The sequence below is a fragment of the Acartia tonsa genome, chromosome 3 (genome assembly GCF_053477335.1).
Source record: "Acartia tonsa isolate MP-2025a chromosome 3, ASM5347733v1, whole genome shotgun sequence".
NCBI lineage: Eukaryota > Metazoa > Arthropoda > Copepoda > Calanoida > Acartiidae > Acartia > Acartia tonsa.
In genome coordinates this window covers 49,891,834-49,916,852 of record NC_137262.1, presented here as the reverse complement: position 1 = coordinate 49,916,852, position 25,019 = coordinate 49,891,834, and the positions used below count along the sequence as shown (strand labels likewise).

General features: G+C 30.1%; 3 protein-coding genes across 5 annotated transcripts in view; 2 read left to right on the top strand and 1 right to left on the bottom strand.

Annotated features, from left to right (window-relative positions):
* LOC145314502 (alpha-crystallin B chain-like) overlaps positions 1-25,019 on the top strand; it is a 390,513-nt gene that overhangs the window by 165,402 nt on the left and 200,092 nt on the right. The window lies entirely within an intron of this gene.
* On the top strand, positions 1,654-15,523 carry LOC145314500 (uncharacterized). 3 transcript variants are annotated; one of them, XM_080154420.1, is made up of 11 exons: positions 1,654-1,961; positions 10,015-10,110; positions 10,238-10,354; positions 10,704-10,788; positions 11,919-12,009; positions 12,626-12,725; positions 13,058-13,107; positions 13,593-13,693; positions 14,070-14,127; positions 14,423-14,490; positions 14,773-15,523. In XM_080154420.1, the coding sequence occupies exons 1-11, from the start codon at positions 1,922-1,924 to the stop codon at positions 14,831-14,833; spliced, it is 867 nt and encodes a 288-aa protein (XP_080010546.1). In that variant the 5' UTR covers positions 1,654-1,921; the 3' UTR covers positions 14,834-15,523. The 3 variants fall into 3 exon arrangements, with proteins under 3 accessions (XP_080010546.1, XP_080010549.1, XP_080010548.1); XM_080154423.1 differs by lacking the exon at positions 1,654-1,961 and adding an exon at positions 3,698-3,745; XM_080154422.1 differs by lacking the exon at positions 1,654-1,961 and adding an exon at positions 7,569-7,747.
* LOC145314932 (solute carrier family 22 member 7-like) overlaps positions 17,781-25,019 on the bottom strand; it is a 111,600-nt gene continuing 104,361 nt past the window's right edge. Inside the window, exons 16-20 of the mRNA XM_080155008.1 lie at positions 23,552-23,638; positions 23,047-23,104; positions 20,911-20,972; positions 20,622-20,697; positions 17,781-20,205 (exon numbers count right to left, since the gene is read on the bottom strand). Coding sequence (XP_080011134.1) covers positions 19,762-20,205; positions 20,622-20,697; positions 20,911-20,972; positions 23,047-23,104; positions 23,552-23,638 — 727 coding nt within the window. The 3' untranslated portion in view covers positions 17,781-19,761. The remainder of the gene's footprint in view (positions 20,206-20,621; positions 20,698-20,910; positions 20,973-23,046; positions 23,105-23,551; positions 23,639-25,019) is intronic.

The following is a 25,019-nucleotide window of genomic DNA, read 5'->3' as shown; positions in this document are numbered from 1 at the left end:
CTGTTAAGGAGAACCCGATCGGTTCAGCGGATAGCGAGATCTTTCGGTACAAACATACAGACAAACACACAGACAAACATCCTTTTACTTTGTTATAAGGATTGATAGTTTGTAGCTTAGTATATCAGTACGTCATCCATTGCCATTATAGCTAAAACAATTTTTAATTGCTTGAAAATAATTTCACTATTTTAAAAATTATGTAAATAGCGACATATTGTATTTTCTTAAGAATGTTGAATGTACATACTTAACTTACTGGGCTTTTTTCGAAAGTTTGCCCCAAGAAAGTTATAGACCTAGTATTCTCTAAAAAATAAAATACTTCTGCTGAACAGTCCAATAAAAAATAAAAACATCATTATAAATAAGGCAAAAAAAATTACATACAATTAAGATTTACTTTTCAAATCATCAATTAATATCTTTAATTTAATAGTAAAATCGTGTAAAACATTGATATGTATTTTAAGTATACTTTAAATGTAATGAATAGGCAGAAAAATAAAAAGTTTCAATAGAATTATTTGATTAAATTTCTCACGCAACCTCGAATCATAAAACTAAACAAATTAAAACTTCTTGTATGATAATTACTCAAAGACGTGCATTTTAAGTGGGGCATTGGGTTTTGTGGACTCCTAGGACTGTGTCAGGGGTAGCGTACCCAATTTTCTAAGACTTTAAATTTCAATAAGTAAGTTACCAAATATGGCTAATCCCCCCCCCCCCCCCCCCCATCTTACCCAATTAAATTCATTCAATAATTAATTGCTCTCTAAATTATTTATCTGAATTGAGTTATGATTTTTTTTTTATCAAATATCTACAGATTTAAACACTTGCCACTAATTGATTTATAAAGATAAAACGCACTGTAAAAAAAATAACTTTAGGTTGAAGCCGAAATCTAAAATATTAATAAAAAAATCATGTGTATTGCTTTTCTACCAATTTAATTAAACTTAAAAGTTGAAATCAGAGTTTAAACCAACATATTTTAAATGATCTTATTGATTTAGAATTTGGAAATTACTTTCTTCCATTTATTTCACCCCTACCCCACAGGGCTATCACTATCTTGCAAATCCCTGCGCACGCCGCTAACTCAGGAATAACAAAATTATATATATATTTTTTTAATTTTTATCCAGTTTTTACAGTGTATAAACACGAGACATTTATGTAAGAATATTTTATCAACAATTAACTAAGCAATTAATTTTGTCTCTTTATGTCTCTTTCTATCTCTCTCTCTCTCTCTCTCTCTCTCTCTCTCTCTCTCTCTCTCTCTCTCTCTCTCTCTCTCTCTCTCTCTCTCTCTCTCTCTCTCTCTCTCTCTCTCTCTCTCTCTCTCTCTCTCTCTCTCTCTCTCTCTCTCTCTCTCTCTCTCTCAGCTCTCACTCTTTCTGTGTGTGTGTGTGTGTCTTTTCTATCTAACTGTCTTTTTATTTCTTTTCTTTTCCAATCTTTTTACCATGTATGTTATAAAATCATCAATTTTCTTTTCCCTTTATCTTTCACTAATTCTTCACTTTTATCTCCTTCCCCCAACAATCTGACGCACTTTTAATCCTTTCTAAAATATGAGATCAAATATTTTACGCGGGAAATTTAAACTGTCTGCTCTCAATCAGCTGATTTCAGGCAGGCAGTCGTCAAGTCACTGTGTGGGTGTGTAGTAGTTGGTAGTATCTTTCTATTTACAACCCTCTATCTTTCTATCTACACACCAAGTTTAGATTTAAATTTAAACCGTTTTTGTTGTTATAGCCATTTACTACAAGGTTTATATGCTTGGTTCTACTCTTCTCCTAACAATATTACAATCAGTAAACCACTTATAGTTGTAACCACTCAACCAATCAATTTTCTTTATGTTAAAAATTTATAAAAACAAGAGAAAAATGTGATTATTACTATGTCATATCAAGTTCTTTGTGATTTAGACTTTGTGAAAGGTATGTTAGCAATTTTTGTTGCAGTTTATATATGTTTTTAATGCATTTACTATAGGTTATGTGTCTTTGAATAGTTATTGATAGTTTTTGAGTTATACAGGGTTGAAAAGAGTGTATTACTATTTTCTAAAGCGGCAAAAATTTATGATATTTCTATATCTTGGTTCGAAAATGTTAGATTTTTAAAACTATGGTATTATATTCTTGATTCATAATTATTTTGATTTAGCTCAGAAAGCTCTTCTGGTCTTCTTTACATCTTTTAAAGATTTTTTCATTCCAGATCCTCTATAGAGGACCTTGCGTTCAATTCCATAACTATTTTCAATAGATGTATTGTGATCCCTATAAAAAATTGAATAGTATAATTTGTTTTGAAATAGTCAATTTTTACATATCTAAAAAGACTCTTAAGTATGAAGCAGTCAATTCATATCCCAAATTGTCATATTTATAGTCTTCCATGTATTTTAACTGTTAAATAATAGTGAAATGTCCCCACCCAACCGACATGCCTTTAAAAGTTCAACTCAATTACATAGATAAATTACTTTATGCAACAAAAAATATGCTTTTCTAATACAAAGAAAATAGCAAATATTCTTGTACATAGAAAGGACAGATATATCCATTTAAAAGACGTATCAACAACACAATAGATAAAAATATTTCTAAATTTTTTTTACAATTAAATTGTTATTCTTTCTATCTATTAACAATATTAACAAATTATACAGTTTTGTATTCCTAAAATCCACATAAAGATTTTTTAGACTTTTTATGACATACGACCAGACCTAGAGACATTTAGAAGTTACGCTACTTCAAGCCCTTCTTTAATGTAATATATTAGTCATAATTTCAAAATTTTCCCCACCCTCTAAAAAATCCCCCATACATATAAATTTAAAAGCGGTTAGATATCATATCATAGGCGTGCAGCAGGGGGGAGTATCAGCCCCTGTGATATAATAAAAAGATGGGTGTGAAAAACCACCCCATGACCAAAAAATAACCTTCTACTTAATGATATTAAAATTTTTGAGCACTGACAAATCCTGCGCACGCCGCTTGTATCATATGCTTTATAAAACTGCACTTTATCTTTCTCTTTCCCCCCCTCAATCTCACTCGCTTTCACTAATTCTCTATCTCTCTCTCTCTCTCTTTCTCCGCCTCATCTCCCGACTTATAATATAACCCTTGTTTTGATCATAATAGCCTTTAGAATATTTATATGCGTTATACATATTAACATAAATTAAGGGATAGTAACTGAAAATTTAAAATCGTCACAATTTGAAAAGTCAAAATAAATGCATTTCGAAGCCTACTCTATAACTATTATATAAGTAATTCTATATAATTAGGTATTCAAAATATGACAACTTTTTTAGGATTAAAAAGAAAATTTTTTTTTCAAATTTAACAGTTATTACTACACATTTAGTTATTTTTTAACAATTACTGCCAAATCCTTGATTTTTACCTCCGCATATATTAATTTGTTTTATTAACTTTAATGTTCTTTAATCTATTTTGTTCTTATCCTTTACATATTTATGGCTACGCTGTATATATACATAGTCGCACTTTTCTTTAACCTGCTTATTCCTAAGAATATGTTTATAAGTTTTTGTGTTTTCTCTATGTCCCTGACATATTATACACATATAATATTGAGAAAGCACATTCTTAAACATGAAAACTTTAGCAGAAGTTAAATTAGAGACAGTTTACATTGTAAGTGTGACATAAATATGTTAAGAAATTAAACACATGTGGTTAGTTTTTTTTTTAATGTTTAGTAATTAATAATTGAATAAAAGTTATTTAAAGTGATAAAAAATAAGTTTAAATAAATTTTAGTTTTATAACGCACAGATACTGTAAAACTAGAGTACATTCTATCGTCCGTGCATCTAGGGATGGCTTCGGCTGAGAGAGACATGTGTATATTTCTATGGCTTAATGGGTTCCATTTGTAAGACGCGCGGTTGACGATAATTGCGGCTTAGAATCCCTAATAATTCGTCAGAATTGATTTACTTTTGCAATATAAGTATATATTTCATAATTAACATTTTTTTACTATAGGTATTAATGCATTTAATTTTTCTTGTTTTTTTGCAATTTAATATGTTTAATATTTTTTCTTGTTAAATTTAACCTTGCTGTTAATGATAACAATTTATTCTAAAACAATAACAAAAGGCAAATATAAATTTGCTAGAAAGCAGGGAAAAGGATATTGCTTTAAAAAAAAACTATTTTGCTCTTGTCAAAACAGACTTGTATAAAGATATTTGGGTAAAAATAATTATTTAAGGGGCAATTGTATTTCTGTAAGCTACAATCACTTGAAATTTAATTTTCTTATCTGATGAAAATTTAAAATGCAAATTACCCTAAGGATTTATAATATTGATGCTAAAAATGCAAAATACATCGAATTGTCTTAATTTGTTATAATAACAAACAAGGGATATCAGGGATTTGGCATTGTAATATAAAAATTCAATAATAAGAAATATTTTATTTTTTGCCAGATAGTCTTAGCTTTTGTAAATAGCTCCTCATAGTGCCTATAAAAAAGGTAATAAATTTTAAAACTTTTGGCCACAGTAACCCGAATTCTAATATTACATCATTCAGGATTTTTCAGCAAAAGTTTTAAAAAAATTTTCTCCTTTTTTATAGGCACCTAAAAGAGCTTCTTATCGGTTAATTATTACTCTCCAACGCCATTACACGCTTCCCTGAAATTAATTTATTTCGCTTAAACAAAATGGATACACATTATCACGCATTCTGCTACTTTAGTAAATTCAGTGACTAACTCCGTTATCCATGAATAACATTTTTGAACTTGAAAAGCAAATGTGAATATTATTGCACTGACAGGGATATTTCACACGAAGAAAACATATTTATCCTCGTAAATTTGCTGCCAGTGAAAATGAATAAATATATAGACCAAATTCATATGGTTTGCACACTGTAATAATTTTTTGGGAAAGCTTCATATTTTCTGGGTAAGGTTTATGCTATTTAAAGGTTTGGTAAATCCAAGTAAAAGGATATAATTGAAGAAAACTTAATTCTTAAAAATCATGTTCTTTAAACGCATATAAATAATAGGGTTCAAGAAAGAAACTAGTATTTTGGCTTGCAGAAAAGTTAGAGATCAAATGATTATTCTTCAGTTGAATTATCCCAGCCTGTTGATGTATAATAAAGGATAATAAAGCATTGATGATTCATTTGCTTTCATTGCTTCTACAGTTGGGAGGTGGACAATAATTATCTTCTATTAATAAAGACCATTTTTTACTTTATTGTTATGTATAGATTTGAGGACCTAAGTAATATACCTAGATACTTTATAATAAGGGTATGACCGTATTTATTGTTCATGGTAATTACAGTTCTAATTATATAATAGGCTTTTAATAACCATTAAAAATGTGGGAATTAGTTGTCTTATTTTACCAGTAAAATATAGATAATCATCTCACTCTCCCAACCCATTTATGTTGCTTCAATGTTATATACTGCTTTCAAGGTAAATGTTTGTTTGTAAAGCAAGGAGAAAAGGATATGTAAATATGGAAGAGAGACGAATCAATATTTTCAATTTTGCACTATTTGTCAATTAATATAACTTTCATTGAACTATCATTGTAAATCTGGTAATGTTATTGTACACCTGATAATTTTTACTTTGTTATTCTATAATTTACCGTAATTCTAAACTTTTTATCACCTATTGACTCATCCCTATATGCCTGTTTGTAATATATAGACTGAGTCTGCAAAGTATTAAAGCTTGCAAAAAGTGTATCATCTGTTCGGTTTCATTAATTTTTCTTTTTTTATTAGTCGAAAAATCAGCATTGTCAGAGGCATAAAAACAGTTTTAGGGCCTCCCGCAGGGGCTAGAAACAGGAGAAAAACTACTGTGAAAATACGACTAAACCTGCTTCTTCGTGATCCGATTTTTCCATGTTCCGGTAAATATTTATGATTGACCAGCAGGATTAGAAAATTGGCCCCGCAGGGTTAGAGCCCACCGCAGTTGCTAGGAATAGGAGAAAAGCTTTTTTCTTCTTAGATGTCACATCCCTTCCATGTAATTGTTTGCTCTTAAATAGATCTTTAGGCGAGTTTATATAAAATTGACTTTTAAAATCTAATTGCTTTTTGTGAAATTGATCTTAAAACACAATTGATTACTTGCAAAAATATAGCTACAACAAGTGAAATGAAAATATAACATTAGTAGATTTATGTGCGTACACATAATATAAACATTATACAAATAAGCACTGGTTATTTAAATTTGAATCTTTTTAGTTTCTTTGTTATTCTTATTATTAATAACATGCAAATTTATGCATTATGATATTAGAAAAGCTGTCATTTCTTAACAGCTAGGTACTTTTCAAAACTTACTATTTTAAATTTGTTTACAAATTTTTATCGCTATGTTGATTCGTTGAAATTAATCAACAATCAAGTTGCCATTTAAAATCCTTTTTTAGTTTTTTTTGTGATCTATTTCATAAAGTGCAAATACTTAATAAATAAGGTATTTCTGACTGCCTCTACATTTACCAAGTACAAAATTCGATTATGTAATAAAACTTAGTTGCTTAAAATTCCATTTGATGTCTAGTATAAATACGAGAATAGATATTTTCAGTTTTTCAAATAGCATGAGTGCTTGGTCTTGTTGCGCTACATTATTGTCCTTGTTTGATACACACAAATACATAAAATCAAGCACGTGATAATTTGTCCTGATATACATAGAATAGTTTATATAAAAATAAGGATAGTAGCATCATAACTACAAAACATACATATAACTTATATCAAATTTCAATTTCAACCAAATAAATTGACAAATTGAGTTATAAAGTAATTTCTAATTGTTCAGGGAAATCTTTACAGCTATGCTTGAAAGCATTAGAGATATCACCTTTACTGGTAGAATTCAGGACTTACTGATAGACATTACTAATTATAGAGTAGCCTCTCTACTAAAATAATCTTCCTATGGGTTTCAAAGTAAATTTTTAACAATCCTTTGATTGTATTTCTAAATAAATATAAATATAGATGGAATAGAAGTTTAGTAAACAGATGTAAACTTTTAGCAGACTAGGGTTACATCAAATTTAATTTCAAGTATTTTCTTTTTTTATTTTTGGTTCAGTTTTGTGTGTGTTGATACAAGCAACTGTCTCTTTATAATTATCAAAGTTCCATCTTTCTTGCCAATCTTTTAATACTGCTTTGCATGTGAGATTATTACTGCTTTAATCCAACAAATCACATTTAAACAAGAAGGACTATAAATGATAATTCCTTAAATAATCTGTATTTGGTAGGTTTTAATCATCTGTTGTATTAAAATAATGAAATTCAAATTAGCCTACCTTCCAACAGGTTTTTAATTTACCCTAGGCCAAATTTGTTTCTTTAAATCAATTTAAACTCCAGCGTTCTATCCCTTTATCCCAACATATAAGTCTTTGATGACAGATCATGCTTTAAATGTAGAGTAACATCGCTTCAATAATCATCTTATCAAAAAACTGATTTTTTCGCATCAACTCTAAGTAATGAGAAAAAACGCGCTATTTATCAGATGTGTCGCTTTTCTTTATACTTTAGTTTAGTTTTCACTTAGCTTAGAACAGATAATCATCTAAAAAAATACGTAAACAAGGACAATGTTGTTAATAAGTGGCGCAGCAATGTTAAAAGACTCTAAAATGGTATGAATTGTAAATAGAAAAAATCTGTGTAAAGTGATCATGAATTAGAAATTTAATGAAAGTAAAACAATTTTGTCTTTGAATCAACGATAATTTTTAGTGAAAAGCTCATTTGATATTAAACATTTCATTAACGGGAGGCGACTGTACCTGAATTAAAATTTGGTTTTGATTGGCCTTAACTAGGTGTGGCTAAGGGTGGCGGCAGCTTAGAAAGGCTAATTTTTCCTCCAAGCCGCCTAGCGTCTGACGGTTTAGTTTAGTGAGTGGCATTAAACCACCCGACTGTTGGCTTTGGCTTTCAAATTTAAAGTCTTTGAATAAAAATTTAAAATATATTTGTAATTTATGTTGAACAGACAGTAGTTTTACGATTTATTTATAGAGTTGCTGCATCATAAGAAATACACAAAAATAAACGTTAATTGTGAGAAAATAAATATAAAAAGAACAGTGATTTTCTTTATTTAGTTGTAAATTCCCTAAGTTCTGTTTTAATAATTTTTATTTTGTTTTAGCTTTATTCATTTATTGTGAAACAGAGCAAGACTTGTAATAGTAAAAACAAGGATAGGTATAAAAGCGCCTTTTCAGCTTTTTATATGATCCATACTGTTAATAAATATTATTTTTAGCGCACTTTTTGTAATCCAAAAGCAGTTCGCGATAACAAATCTTTTGTTATAGATTTTATTTTGATTAGGTTAGATGTCAAAAATAAAATAATAGTTTATTTTGGAACTTTGTGTTGGGCTAGGTATACCATTGTTTAAATAAAGAATCGAAAATAAAAGTGATAAAAAGTACCGTTTTTAAAAGATTGAAAAAGTACAAATCAATTGAATTAATCTTAACCCTACATATGTATATTCAGACATTTTTCTTTATAGATTATATTATGCTGTTAACTATCATATTTCATTAAAAATTTTGCATCAAGATTTTAAGTAAAGATCCTTTCATAGTAATTTGGACCACCCCCTTCCCCCCTCTAATCCACATATAATTATTCATATTATTATACTGAAGGCAGAATTTCGTGCTCTAAAGCTGTTAATTAATTTACCCTATCCCTGGGATTTACAAAAAAAAACATATCAGGGAAAAAACAACAAAAGAAGTCCTTCCTCAAATTATGAGAAGATATCTTATCTTCCATTTACCAATCCCTGTTTAAGTCTAAGCGAATATCAAGCAGTCATTATTATCTAACCCTAAGCCTTGCAGGGGATCAATAGTAAAGGTCCAATATCATTTTTAGGAATTTAATTTATTTGATACTCTGCATCATATGATAAGATTACAAAATTTATTGCGAGCATATTATAACGCAAGGCTCGACAGCCGCAGTTACAAAACTTAGACGCTAAATATTTATTCACAAGCAGCTGAAGCAAATGGCGCTAATAAGTTGACAACCTACATCTGAATTAGACTAATATTAGTCCATTTAAAGTATCATCTTGTCTGCCACCATTCTTTATATTTCGTTCTTGTTAAAAAAAAAGCGGTTGCCGAACCCCGCCTAACCATGATCAGTTATATCACCATAAAAAAGGCATACGAATTTCAAAAGTCACAAAGATGTTGAAAAATAATTTAAATTCTAATTTAAGAGTAAAATAAAATGTAAATATCTGGGAAATAACGAAAAGAATAAAATTATTCAAATGGTAATTCTATTTTACGATTTATCTTTACAATTGTTTCAGTTTGAGTACATTTTTCATTTCGTTTTTTTTACTTGATTCCTTTGTTGGCTTAAATTCGTTTGGGACTTTATCAAATTGTGATTAGTAGGTACTAATTAGCAGCCTCAAAACTTTTCTCTATTAACTTTTAATACTAAAGAAAGGGATACGTTTTTTCTTTCATATTTGGGAAAGAAAGTAATTAAGTTTATCTTCCATTGTTTTATCCCTACAGATACCTAGATAAAAATAAATATCTTTTAGTTTTATAATTATTGATAGTAAAAAGTTGGGGTATAGTCCTTTCCACGACATCCCTCCATAAGGAGCGATTCGACGTATTTTTAAAATGGCTTTTTATAGGTTATTTTAGGTTAGGTTAGGTTATATTGTGTTAGGTGATTGCCCCACAGGGTTAGGTAATTGGCCCCGCAGGGTTAGAGCCCCCTGCAGGGGCTAGAAATAGGAGAAAAGCTACTGTGAAAAATACGAAGAATCGCTCCTTATGGAGGGATGTCGTGGAAAGGACTATACCCAAAAGTTGTTCTTTGAATGGAATATCTCTTCTATTTTCAGGTATGATATTGGAGTTCCTACGTAGCATAGACGAGTCCAAAGAAAATAGCCTCATGCCTGTCCTTGCGGGAACCGCTACAGCACTCCTAACTTTAGGTAACCTAAGAAAACCATTTTTTCCTCCAACATACGAGTAAACCATTTATTACAATAGGGGGAAGGGGGTCATTTTTTGTCCATTGTCCAGTCCCTGTTGCCCTAATACTATCTATATAATGTTTAGGATTAGCTGCTGTTTTTGCGGTCATCTTGAAGAATAAATCCAGAAGAAAATCTTCCAATGAAATTTTCCAAGCAATTCAAGTTTCTGATAGTAATGAGAATGATTTACTTCAAATAGGTATTTTTAAATTTTGATGAAAAGCTGCTCTATGTCTATGATGTGTTCTTATGGCTGTCCTTTTGTTGGTCCGTCATCCATTGGGTATGTTACTAAATAGATAATTTATTTAAAAAAGCGTTGTCTTTGTATTTTTAGGCTTTAAGCAAGCAAACCAAAAACAAAAAAGTCTAAACCTTATTTGCATGTTATTTTATTTTAAACAATGTTTAAAAATAACCAAAAAAAAACTATGTCCCATTCAACAATTTTCAAACTTTCTACCTTTGAGATATTTATCTATCACTATCTTTTAACTTTCTTCCTATTTTTATGTCCATCTATATAACAATCTTTATATATATTGTAGATAATGTAAAGATAGAGCCTCCAGATACTTATGATCTAGTGAACAATTTTGAAGATGTAAACCAAATATTAGAGTCTGATCTCAAGTAAGTATTAAAGAATATGAGAATAAGTTAATTTAATCTTTCAATAAAAAGAAATTTTTGTGTACATTTGCTAAGATCTTATTAACCACTTAAACGATTAATTGACGAACCCCAATCTGTCCTACTTTGAGAAAGACGATTCCAGTGACGTCATATACGTTTCGGGAAAGAAAAAGGGAAGGGGGGGAAGAAAATCTCTTCAAAAGAGATGGGAGAAAAGGGAAGAGATTTTCTTCCCCCCTTCCCTAAACGTATATGACGTCACTGGAATCGTCTTTCTCAGGGTAGGACAGTTTGGGGTTCGTCGATTAATTTCTTCATTTTAGGGAAGCTTTACATATTTCCTTGGATGTTTTTATGTTATTTTACTGCCCCATCCATTTCAATACAGTGCAGCCCTAAGATACAACCTTATATCTTATGAAACATTAAATGCAGGGAAAAGGGAATGCGATTCTGACAAACAATTCAAAGTGAAAATTTCCCCACAACCCTTTTTTCTTATTTCTTCCCTTCTTACCCACTTCCCTAGGAACAAGATATCAACTAATTCACAATATTTGTTGATTTTATTAAATCATACTCCAACTTTAACAGTTAGGGAGTTGAATCAATTTTTATAGAAGCAGAAATATAATCTATGATTATGGTTTGGACCCTCTAAAACTGTAATCTACCTTTCCACTTTCCCCTCTCTTGTTGAAGATATCTTCAACGCCGATACGATTTTTGAAATGTAAGATTCTACTTTCCCTTTTCTTGGTGAAGATATCTTCAACGCCGATACGATTTTTGAAATGTAAGATTCCACTTTCCCCTCTCTTGGTGAAGATATCTTCAACGCCGATACGATTTTTGAAATTTAAGATTCCACTTTTGCCTCTCTTGGTGAAGATATCTTCAACAAGAGAGACAAAAGTGGAATCTTATATTTCAAAAATCGTATCGGCGTTGAAGATATCTTCACCAAGAGAGGGGAAAGTGGAAGGGTAGATTACAGTTTTAGAGGGTCCAAACCATAATCATAGATTATATTTCTGCTTCTATAAAAATGGATTCAACTCCCTAACTGTTTAATCTTCATTTTTGAGTTTGAAGTTAGTTGAACAATAAATGTTTTAAATGTTTAGAAAGAATCTGTCAGAGAAAATCCGTGTTCTGAAGACTGATATTAATGTTAGAAAACAAGAGCTAGCAGAATCTTTAACTGAAGCTGTAAAGGTTCGTACACGTAACGAAATGTCGTCTTTTAATCTGGAAATATTTGTTCATCTAAATTAGCTCTGAGACAAATTCCATTTTTTTTCTGCAACTTTTGAAAATGTAAGATATTAAAAATTGCATAGTAAAATCAGCTAGAATAGTTTCAGTAGAAGGAATACCCTGGCCAAAAAATATACAGCAATTCATGGATACAAAAGTCTTTTGAAAAGTTTGTTCGTCTGATAAATGTATTTTCCTATTTTGTCATTAAATCTAGAGTAAAGCATAAAAAAATATAATTAGGCATGAATGGGGTATTCCTGTCCAGTTTTTTGTTTAGGAATGAATATTTCTTACCCGAGGGAATAAATGATGGACCGATAGGTTATCATTTTTTCGTGGATATTGAAATGGAAAATTATGTTACTAAAATCAGTTTTGTTAGCCCCTAGAGGCATAAGGTCCCGGCTAACACAACTGGTTTCAATTAATGTTTTTTTTTTATTTATTATTGATGCAAAAATGTGTCTGTAATAAGATGCTTTACATGATTTTTCAATATGGCTGAGAACCGGTTCTAATCCAGCGGATATCAATCGGTTTTGAAGCCATACTCATTTGAATCTACTTTTAGATCAAGAAAAGTGAATTACAAGTAGCAAATACCAAATACAGAAGTGAGATAGAGAGTATAGAACAGCAATATAAAGATAAAGTTCAATCTATTCAAATAGGTATTGCATACATTTTATATTAAACTAGCAGCTACGCCCGTAAAAGCTTCTAGGGGCTTTTAAGGTTGTGGTTGAGAGTAGGTCGACCCACAGCTTTTTAAATCTAAGTTTTTTTTTAAAGTAAACTAAATATTTCTTAAAGGGAAGTAATTTTTTCTAGAAGAGATTTCCCGCAATTAGTTTTAACCTTCCTAGGACTAATTAGAAAATTTCACTGTCAAGGAGGGCTAGCATCATCCTTCAACAAAACTTACTACTTTATGTGATATCATAGTATATGCATGAAATATTATACTATTATTTAATTGAATTTGAAATAAAATTTCTTTCAGATTACCGTGCAGATATTCTAAGAATGAGAAATTCACTCAAAAATCTCAAGGTATGAATTATCTTAGAATTTTTTTTACATATCAAGGATAAAATAGTTTTAACCAAAACTATGTAATAAGAACTAAAATCTTTTTTAAGTTCTTTATTTTTGTCAAATAAATGATTTTAAAGTATGTTTTAAGTCAGAATTAGGCAATAAAAATTAAAAATGGTTGGATTTTTATATGGTTTTATCCAGGGTATGGATTTTATCATGGTGAGAGCTATTGTAGACATTGGACTGTAAATTATATTGGTCTCCACGTTTTATAAACACTTTCTGTCATTCGTGAGCCAAAACAAATGTAGAGACTCTAATTAAATCTTAATTGGCTATAAAAACTAACAATGTCCAAAAGTTTTTGCCAATAATGTAAATCAGTAGAAGGGTGAATTTTGTTTATCCTAAATAGTTCACCAATTTATCGTACATTGTCTTATACTTTAAGATCCCTGAAGTTCATGCTAAATGTTTTAAATTTCTCATATTGGTAGGTTGTGTTAAGTGATTCTATAGATGAACAGTCCAAACTAGAGAAGGGTAGACAAGAACTGGAATGCCCTGTTTGTTTAGAACTTATGAAACCACCTAGAAGGTAAAAAGACACATATAACTGTTTGTCAGAATCATAGTCACTTTTCCCGGGTAGAATGGTAGACAAAAAGATAGAAAAGTAAAAGTTTAGATAAAAAGATAGAATATTTAAATTTGAAAATTCAAGTAGTTATATACACTGACATCGAAAGATGGAAAGACAGGCATGATATTAAAGTAAAAGAATAAAGGCATAACGGAGACCCTGTCCCGATTTTTAATGCGTCTTTTGAACTTGGCAATCATTCTAGAAGAATACAAATGTATAAATACATAAATAGAGAGAAGAAGAGATATGTAAATAAAAAGGTATATTTTTTGTAAATCTAACGATAGATAGATAGAATTACAAGGTATCTAGTTAATTTTTCTTCTAGAATATGGCAATGTTCAGAGGGACACCCTGTTTGTGAATTCTGTAGAAAGAAACCAGAGGTATTCTATTTACTTCTTCACAATGACAATTTTGTCAACTTAAGAGTTTTAAAGTGAACAATATCCTTATATAAAAGTAACAGGATGTCTATGTGTATTAAAGGATCTCGCTAAACGCCGAATTTAATGGTACTCCTTCACAATGTAGGTTCTCATAGGTCATGGAAAGATGATTTAATATTTTGGAGGTGGGTACCACCAAACTCCCAAGAAAAATTGCACCTTGAAAAAGACACCTCTCCTCATACAGTACCCTAAATATCTTGAAATGACCAAGTAATTATTTTTTTTATAGGTGACATGTTGTCCAATGTGCAAACACTACTTTATCGGACGCTCAACTATTGCTGAGAAGATTGCTAGGTATCCATTTATATTTTGGAAGATTTTTTAGTAAGGTTGCGTGATTATTAGTTTTTAGTTTTTTAAAAAGCTAAAAGCGTTTTCGTATCTTCGGAAAATTTTAATACGATGCAATAAATATAAATTATAAAAATTAACTTATGATATTTTTAAAAATAAAGAGTAAAGTTCAATAAAAGACATAAACTCATTATAAATCATTATTTTTTTCCAATTCTTAAAAGCTATGTCATTTATCACTTAATAAATATATATTGATTTTTTTAATCATCTATTTTTTAGAGCTGTATTTGGGGACGAAGAAAAAGTGACTCTGACTGGATACAAACAAATCAAAGCATAAAAAAATTATCAAACTTGAAGAACATAGTTACTCTTTAACTAGAGGTACTTGTCCTGATTATCCTGGAAAAATACAATTGCCTAGATAGATTAAAAGATATCTTTCAAAATCCAAAACACAAATAACCTAGGTGAATTTATTTTGCCTGTAATTTTTCCGATTTTATTTTGAAGACTAATTATACTGTTTTTCTACATCCTATTGTGCAATAGCATGCTGTTTTATTTATTTATCAATAGATGATATATTAATAAAAGTTTACATCTACGTATTTTAGTTTGCAGAAAAGTTTCTTTTCATTCCGTATTTGATGCTGCGCTATTTACGAACAATGAGCATCTTATATCCTTAAATAATAAATCCGCAAAGTACAAAATAGAAAAAAAAAATCCTTGGAACAGTCAATAGTAAAATAATTAATAACAGATATGCATTTTCTTAATACATGTGTTCTTTATTGAAGCTTTAATTTTAAAATAATTTATCTCATTCAATCCTTATTTTAATATTCTACTTATTTATTTAAAATACCATAAAATCTTTTGTCACTTTCTTTTTTATTAAAAAGACAAGTAGAACAATTTTTTCAAAATAATTAGATTATTTTGTTTTGTAAGTACAAAATATTATATAGGCCTAATCATTTTTGATTGTGATAAAAAAAAATGAAATAAATAAACCTATAATTAATCATTGTTTAAATCATTCTTTATTAGGCAAGCGTATTTTTTTGTGAAAGTAAAGCTATGTAATAGAGCATTTAAACCAATTTCACAAATCAAAGCAGCAAGTCGTTTTTATATTGTATTATTTTAAATACAACATTCCATTGGCGGAAATATCTTTTTAGATAAAAAAGCTATCCTATTTTTGTGCTTTTCAGGCAATTAATTGATTGCAAAAACTTAATCTAAAGGTGGCAAACTTATTCCAATATCTGTTGGGAACTTTTTATTGGAGATAAAAGACAGAGGATTATACATTTTAAGGCTAGGAAAAATTTGAAATAATTTAATATAGCAAAGCTATTCTTTCTGCGTGTTGGTTGTTAATTTATTTACTACTTTACAGTCCTATAGAATCACTTTAAAAATCCTTGTATATAAAGAGCTTCTTGATGTGTTGGATCATACCTTGTTACATTGGAGGTATTTTTATCAAAAGCTTTGTTGAAGTCAAAACATAATGGTCGGTATATAGACAGGTAATACTGCTTTAAAGGTTTGGCATCTAATGGCGTCCTAGGTTAAAGAAGGACATATGATGTTGATATTTGGAAAGAATCCTTATTTTCTAACCTACAGTATTTGTTATCCTGTAAAAAGACAAACTTTTGAAGAGGAGTTAGTTCTGAAGATATTGCAATCAGAAAGGCAAGAAAACTTTTCAAGATTCCTTCATACAAACCTCAATTTTGTTAGAAAAATTCCCATTATTAATATTCTCAAAATAATGAAAATCAAATGGTTTCTCGAGAAAAGTAAAGAAAAAAAGGCAATAGTGTTTATCTTTAGGTTGTACAGCTGTAAAAAAAATATGAAGAAAAATTCAATAAACTGCTATATAGTAATATACATTTAATATACTAATACTAATTAACTAAAGCTGCGTGTAGCTGTGTTGATACACTTTGCACATTAAAGATGGCAATGCCAATTTTGCAAACGTTGATTTAAATATACTCTAAAGTATTTGCACTGAGCAGATTTTACTAAAAAAGGTACCTGCACCCTTATCTATAGCCATCTTTGGATAGGGGTAGTACAATGACTTATAAACTAGTAAAGTTTCTTGTTAGCAAAAGTTAGACAGATGGGAGATAGAATGCAAATTTATGTGTGTGTAAATGGTTGCTAAGCAGAAATATTTGCAAATTTCCTCATTTTTTATTATAAAAGTAAACTTAATAGCTATGATCATCTATACTCTGTCATTTAAACAGCGAAATAATAATCGGAATAGGGTGTAAATGCATAAGAAAGCACCATCCTTAATAAAAATCCTTTGGTATATACTTTTTGTATTTGAAGTGTTATAGGCAAATACATAGCTGGAACAAAAATGTCTTTTTCTACCATCCAATATTTATATTTTAGATTGGTCAAATATAATATTATTGTTATTTCTGATTTTAATTAAAGTGTAAATATAATAAATCTGTCAGATTTAGACATGAACTAGATAACGCCTTTTTTATTTATTATGTATTGTGATTTGCTTATTTTTTGGTTCTATCGAATATTTGAAAATTTATTTGATTATTCTCGATTTCGACAGCAAAGAATATTACACAGAGTCGGTTGAATTTGTAGCTGGAATTTTTTAAAGCTGCCTTCCAGGTTTATACTTAAAAATATAGTTTCTTGGAGTTCAGTGTTAAGTCGAAAAAATTATCGGGCAAATTGTCATAACAAAGTATAAAATGTTATATATTCTCAAATCAAACATTTAAATTTTCATCTCTATGGTACTTTCCCTAAAAGTGACTAGCGAGCACACTACCCCCTTATTTTATGAAACTCATTAAAAATATGGAGGGAGGTGCTTTTTCATGCATAACCACCGATAGGGGCTTTTACCCTTCGAGTCAAAGTGACACATTTCTACAAGGCTTTCTGTGCCAAATAAAACCTAACCTTTAGTAAAACACCATTTTCAGTTTAGTTTAAATTCGAATATTAATTTCATCCCTATTGCAATAATTTCAACCTAAACCCATAACTAATTAAATATTTGCAATCTTTTGCATGTAATTCAAATTCATAAACATGTAGAATGTAGATTCATAATTTGGTCAACAAGGACGGTTATCTTCAATATTAACCAAAATTATTGACAGAAGGCCTAAATATTTGATTATGATGACAAATGTCCAATCATAAAAGAGTTGTAGAGTAGCTTCGCAAATGCAAATATGTGATTTTTAAACATAGAATAATTTATTTAAAATATTTTTCATAACTGGACACATTTTTGATCATGCATGGCATCACATAAAGTGGAATAAGAAATAGGTATTCCCATCTACTAAGATAAGTACAACTATATATTTTAATTTTATTCAAGCTGATAGTATTAAAATAACTTGGTACTATTTTAAAGACTGAAACCTGAACCCAAATAAAGCAACCTAATTTCTAAAAGTTATTTTTTTTAATTAAATAATTTATCACCAAAGCTCGTAATATTTTTAAAAAAAATGTAAATGGAGAAAGTCGCTCAAAAAAGATATATGACGTCATAAAAATGAGTGATTTTCAATCTCTTTTTTAGAGGGTTTCTTTCCCACTTCTCCTCTCATATCCCTCATTTTTATGACGTCACATTGAGCGACTTTCTCCATTTAGAAAATTATGAGTTCTTGAAAGGTTTTTAACTTAAATTGGGCCTTGGCCTTTGCATATTGTTCTACAATTGTAAGATAAAATTGATAGAAGGACAAATATGTCTTTAAGTAGCGTAGCGTTGCAATAAGAATAGTTATTTCTCGCATCGTATTATAAACGGCTTTCCGCGGATATAGAATGTACAATTATAAGATTAAAACTAGTTTTAATCTTATGATTGTACATTTTTATATTCGTAGAAAGCTGGATATAATACGATGCTAGACATAGTTTTTTCGTATGGATGAGAACCGGTTCCTATCCACCGGATTCGAATGAATACGAGAAAATAAATTAGATTCTCAACAAACAACCCTGTGCAATTTTCAATAAAATCTCTAGGGTGTCTAAGTTTATAGGCAAGTTAATTTATTTTAAAAGAAATATGTAGACATTCATACTTAACATACGGACATTTGAATATCATAAGTTATAGAGTAGCTGTGTTTCAAGATAAAAGAATGTATAGGGGAATTCTTATTGCAATTTTGGTTAGTAACAGAAAAAGTTTTATTCAAATTTGGTGACTTTTTCTCTAGAGAAAGTTTTTCTATGTCATCTGTTTGTCAGGGAATGATGGATAGGACGATGGGCGTTAATTAAATTTGTGGTGAAATCTTTTGGTTGCTCTTAGGAAGAAAGGGGCAAAGATTAATTCAGTTGCAAAAGTCTTTTCCCTCCTGTGGAATGGAAAAAAAGGGATATGTCATCTGAACATAAGTAGCCTGCAGCAAGAAAATGTTTATTTTAATTCAAGAAACTTGGAAGGCAAATATAAAATAATGTTTTGTAAATGAAAGGATTAAATTAATACAGATTTTTAAAAAATATATTCACCCTTTAAAAAGTTACTTTGACATAAATGCATTGATTGATAAACTTGAAAAGGGAAAACTTTTTCTATTTGTTGCAGTGTGTTTAATGAAGCTCATTCTTTGTTCACCGGGCAGGTAATATTTTCATTTTGTATCAATATAGTATTTTTGTATTTTCTCGAAATAATAGCATTTAATTTATTTAGTAAAAAATTAAGACAATTTTTAGTTGTTCAACTTATTAAAAGCCCTAAACATTTAAAATTAAACCTGATCAAAAGTAAGACCTTTGAATAAATCTTCTAGATTATCCGCCCTGTAAACAAAACATGTGATTCATTAAACATACTGATTTAATTGCAAGAGTTATAGGTTAAAATACATAAACATTTATACATACTTTATAAATATAATATTCTCTTTCTTATCATTATATACATATAATACACTAAAACACTAAATGATGATGGTAAAATGCTTTCTTTATTTTTGGATTTCAGGATTAACTCATATTTTTCATTTATATATAATGTTTTGTTTATGAAAAATATTTATTTGATATTTATAATTGTTTATAAGCTAATGATTTATGAATCTAGTAAAACTAAAATGTGTCATCACGAAATAGGAATCTCAAATGTAAGATATATTCTATTGTAGATAGACATATATTTATATTCAATTCTGGAGATAGGTACACCTATGGATAAGATTCCAGGTATAGATTCTATAGTCTAGTTTCATCATTACTTTCCAGCATTAAAAGTTTCTGTTTCACCATCTCATTGACTAAATTATCTTTGGTTTGGTTTTGGGTTTGACTATTTTGTGGCTCCACCCCCACTGCTTCGTCACCAACTTGTCCTTGTTGCTGTACTTGATGTTGTAAGCTTTGTGAGACAGCTGCCGCTTGTGGGGTGTAGTGGTGCTGAACTATCGAGCTGGACGCCTGGCCCAGCCGGTGGCTGACAGAATGGGGGATGGGCGGCAGGGAAACAGCCGCGTTGGCAAGAACCGCCGGACAATTGGACGCATCATTGTAGAGGGTGGAGGTTGCGTAGACAGACGAGTCTGTGTAGACGAGGGAGTGCTGGGCGGACACCACGCTCGAGTCCTGGCTGGGACAGTCTTCATGGCCGCTGGCCAGCAACCGGTTCATGCCATCTGACATCTGGAATTAGAAAAATTTTAATTGGGCTTTTTAAATAATAATCAAAATTACAGCACTCAATTAAATAAGGAAAATAGGTAATGCCATAAATTTTGTCTCAAAAATGATTGTAAAAAATGACCATACCGTGAAAAGGTGAAATGCTTTGAAAAGGTCAAATTGTTTCAAATCATTTCAATGTTTCACATGAATTATTACGAGTTGGTCCTAAACAAGAGTAATCTATTTTAAATATTGGTTAACTTATAGCATAGAATATAGGTACAATCAACTATAATAGTAACAGATATCTTATTTTGAATAATATACACCAACTTTTTATTTACTTAAATATTAACCTAGTTATAGTGAATTGATATAAATAATTTCAAAAGCTTTGACAAAGTCTAAATGATAATGATAATGTTCTATTATACCTGGTTTAAATTATTAGGACTGGGTCCTGAGGATGAAAGAGCTTGTCTGCTTGAGTTTAACAGTTCTGCGTTACCCCTGTAATAAATATAGGATTAGTTCACACGCACAACAGTAAGGAAAAGAGAATGAGTATAGGAGGCAGAGCCTAAGAGGTAAAGAGAATAATTGAATTATCACAAGTGATGCAGCCAGCACTTGTTACGTTATTTCAAAGAACAAAAACAAGTTTTTTAAGGATTATATAAAGTTAACTTTATGGTTGGAAGCTCAAAATAAGAATATGCTTACTTTAATATTTGGGAAAGGTTTTTGTCTGTAGGTAGGTTTAGTGATCTCAAACTAGGAGCCTTCTGAAATAAAGAATAATTACTATAATAACAATCAAAATGGTCATAGCTTTTTTGCTTTGTCATTTTGCCAAAAAAATTGCTTATTGGTATTAATCCTAGGAAGAAAGTTAAGTTGTTAAAAAATTATCAATGAGTTAATCTCTTTCTTTTAAATCCCAGATTAAATATTAATTTTAATGAAGCCACTGTTTTTTACTTTTAATTTTATCAAACAAACAATGTAGACCTTTTCTTTAGGAGAATGGGAGAGGGCAAATAAACAATAATAGTTATTCATCGCATCGTATTATAGATGGGTTTCGACGGATAGTAAAATGAAAAATCTAAAGATTTAAACTAGGTGAGAACCGAATGTAATCCAGCGGATATCAATCGGTTTCGTGTAGCTGGTAAAGGGGACAGAAAAGTTTGTAGCATAACTGTCATTGTCCTCTCCCTCCCTGATTTTTTTGCATTTCAATGTTGGCAAAAATGTGGGTAGGATATTGAATTAATTATGTGTGCCCTCACTTAACCTTGTGCTCTCTTCATGTTAGGGGCGTGCACTTGGATTGGGGAGGGTTGGAATAACACCTACAACCTCTCTAAAAAAAACTAGGGCTACATTATTAATTGGGATGGTTTTATTCAAATGTTTCATATGTTAGACAATTATGTATCCAATACTATTTGTTTATGGGAAACTGTTTTTTAAATTTTATTTAGGGATTTATTATTTTCTTAAATTTAAAATAGGTCATATATAAATAGAATAGTATAAGACTAAATAAAACTAGTCTTATAAAAATCCGCCCAAATCAAAGATTTGACCACTGTACGAATTACCAAAACTTAAAAATTACTAGAAATAAAGCTTTCACTTAATTATCATTAAATTTTTCGCTCATCTTCCTTTAAAAACCCCTGTGCACGCCCTTGCCTTGATGTGTGTTAATCTTATTTCACAGCTTTACACATAACCTTTGGTTAATGTGTGTGTGTTTCTAGATTTGCAATTGTTTTGCATTTGTGAATTCCCCCATTTCATATTTCATCTTAAAGCAATTTTTTGCCATTATTGTTTGTTCAATATAAATCTTATCTACAATTTTGAAAAAGTAAACTGTATAACTGCATGGATTAAATATGAAATTAAATCAATTTGTTTGTACCATGAAAAATAAAAGAAAGTCGTTTTGTAATCAGCAAATAACAACTGTAAGTTATACTGTTCCCAAAATATAAGAACACATTCTTTGATCTGTTGGATGGTAACTTTGAGAATTTTTTATGTATACAAACTTTTCCATCAATAAATCTAACTTGCAGAAGGAATTTAATTTAAAACAATCTATCATTCGTTGTGTTTTTCAAAAAAGTTTTGAAAAGTAGAAAATTCATAAATAGACTAATCTCACTAATTAAAAAAGATAAAAAAATAAAATAATAAAAAACAGTGCAAAGTGACGTACAGTCAAATACATAGCATAAAGTAGCTTCGCTTCCTAATATACTTATTAAAGTAGCGGTAGATAAAATGATTGTATGGAGAGAATCATCATTATAGACGATAAAATTAAATTAGATTACATTGAAATATATAAAGATATTGATCGGTATACTATTGGACAAAGATAGACATTCAGAAAATGAAGATAATCCATTTAGAACTGTCATATGCTGGCGCCGAAGGACTACATATGGCAGAAGTAAGGGTTGGTAGTCTGTCAACTTTGACTTTTGAGTTATGTAGGGGCTGTGATCCAGCAAATTAATACCTTTTAAAATTGCTTAACATTTAGTCATTTGTGTGACGTAGTGTTGGCATAAAACTTGTTTTGTGGTGTAACTAAATGAAAGTGGGTAAAAAAGGTTGGGAGGAATAAGGAAGTAGGTTGTGGGAATTTTTTACTTAGAATTGTTTGTCAGAATCCTTGTCCTTGAGAGTTATGTATATTAACTAGACAAATTTCTATTTAGTCAGTATTTTTCTATCATTTTGTTTATATAAACTTTTTCCTATCAATTATCCTTATATTGATATTTTTAAGCTACAAAAAAGAGAACTTTGTTTTTATTTATACATGATACTCACATGGGCTGTATCTGGAATAACTTCATAGTCTGGTTCGTGTCGAGAACTTCGGCGTGACCTAAATATAGAAAAAAGAGTCATACAAAGTTTTAATTATGAAGTAAAACTTTTTTTATAAATAAAGCCTTATTTTGTAGTTTATACTGGGTTCTATATAACTTTAACTACGGGTATGTATTCAAAGGGGTATAGAAGAGACAGAAAATAACTTTAAAAGACTTAAATCTAAAAATTAAATAGCCTAAAACCATCACAGGACCTATATGAAGTATCCCTAAAAAGATGAACTGAATCAGTTTAGTAGTTATTAAGAACTAAAACTTCCGAAAAAAATCAATCTTACTATTTACTATAATAAGATACCTAATTATGCTTTTCAGAGATGCGTATTATAAGTGTAGTAAGAGTGTCTTGGCCACTAATAAAGATATGCTCTGTCTCTGTGTTTGCATGTTATTTAAGATCTCTACAACAGTTAATAAATGTAGGGAAGCTTCATATTTACCTTAATGTAGTAAGAGTGCCTTGACCACTGATAAAGCTTTGCTCTGTGTCTGTATTTGCGTGTTCTTCCCTCCATTCATTTGAAGCTCTAAGATATAAAAATTAATTTAAAATCAAGTCACGAAACCTCGTCACATGTACAATATATTATGTAGGAGTATGTCTATTATATTATACTTATGGTTATGCCCCTAGAGGACCTAGGGCATCAGAGGGAGGGAGGGGGGGGGGGGGGGCAACCCTCTTGTTTACGTTTTTGGGGAAGAGTGTATTTTTTTCCAGTAGCGATTTCCCTTGGGAGTTTGGGTTACCCTTCCCCGAAATAGTTATAAAACATCCATGGACCTGTATGAGGTTTCACTGTAAATTAGACCCATATCGGTCCAGTAGTTAGCGAGATCCTTCGGTACCTACACATAGACAGAGTGACATACTATTATCTTTATATAATAATTAGCATTTTGTAAAGAAAGAAACTCATAATATACAAGTAGATTTGGGGTACTTTTTGGAATAGCTACTCTTGAAACAAGTCTTTCTATTATTCTATCAACATATAAGAATTATAATGCTATACATATAAGATTAAAAATAACATTTAATCTCATAGATATGTTTTATACCCGCATCCCAAGTAATCGAAGGATAATTTAAGAAGAGTAAAAACGGATGAGGTCAAAATTAAGGGACCTGAATTTAACCTTTAGACATTGACTCAAGTTTACAAGTATGTTGTACTAAAGGTGTAAATTGAGGGAGTATGGGAGGGGATTAGATAGTCATTTTTTTAATTTTGGCATTGGCAGATAAGCTAATTATACTAATCTTATAGGTGTCAGCCAATAGTAGGTAACCTCCGTAGCTGTCTAATCTTTATGCTGCTCGACGATGATAGCTGATTTGAGACACCTTGGCTATTATTTCATAAATATTAACTTAGGCAGTTTGTCGGCGGCTTAATGTTTTTAAAAATGTTTAAGAAACGATGGCAGATTATAAAAAACTTTAGTGTCAACTAATTGGCTAAATATATGTAAAACGGGTTATTCATAAATTAAAAAAGTTTATCTCGTATTCATTTGAATCCATACGAAAAAATTATGTCTAGCATCGTATTATATCCAGCTTTCTACGAATATAATATTGTACTATCATAAGCATTCGGCACCTCAGGGCTAAAAAATCTTGTCTTCTTTAAAATTCATACATATAAATTCTTAACTTCATGTAAATAAACCATGACATCTTTTTTAAAATCTGCAAGACAATACCATTGTATGCAGCTCATTAGTGTTGAGAACTCTCTTCAGGGAGGGAGAGGACAATTAATTAAATTAATCTACACACCTTTCTTTCCCTCAATATACCAAACAGAATATAAAAATAATAAATGTGTGGATGATTGATATATACTCTAAAGTCCTATCCCCGTTTCCCTGACTATTCTAGTTAATGAATGAAACCCTTTT

Bases quoted from the DNA above. Each gene is read 5' to 3' on its own strand.
- LOC145314500 (XM_080154420.1), top strand. From the start codon at position 1,922: ATGTCATATCAAGTTCTTTGTGATTTAGACTTTGTGAAAG. The intron at 10,111-10,237 runs GTAACCTAAGAA...TATAATGTTTAG, and splicing joins TACAGCACTCCTAACTTTAG to GATTAGCTGCTGTTTTTGCG. The intron at 12,010-12,625 runs GTTCGTACACGT...ATCTACTTTTAG, and splicing joins CTTTAACTGAAGCTGTAAAG to ATCAAGAAAAGTGAATTACA.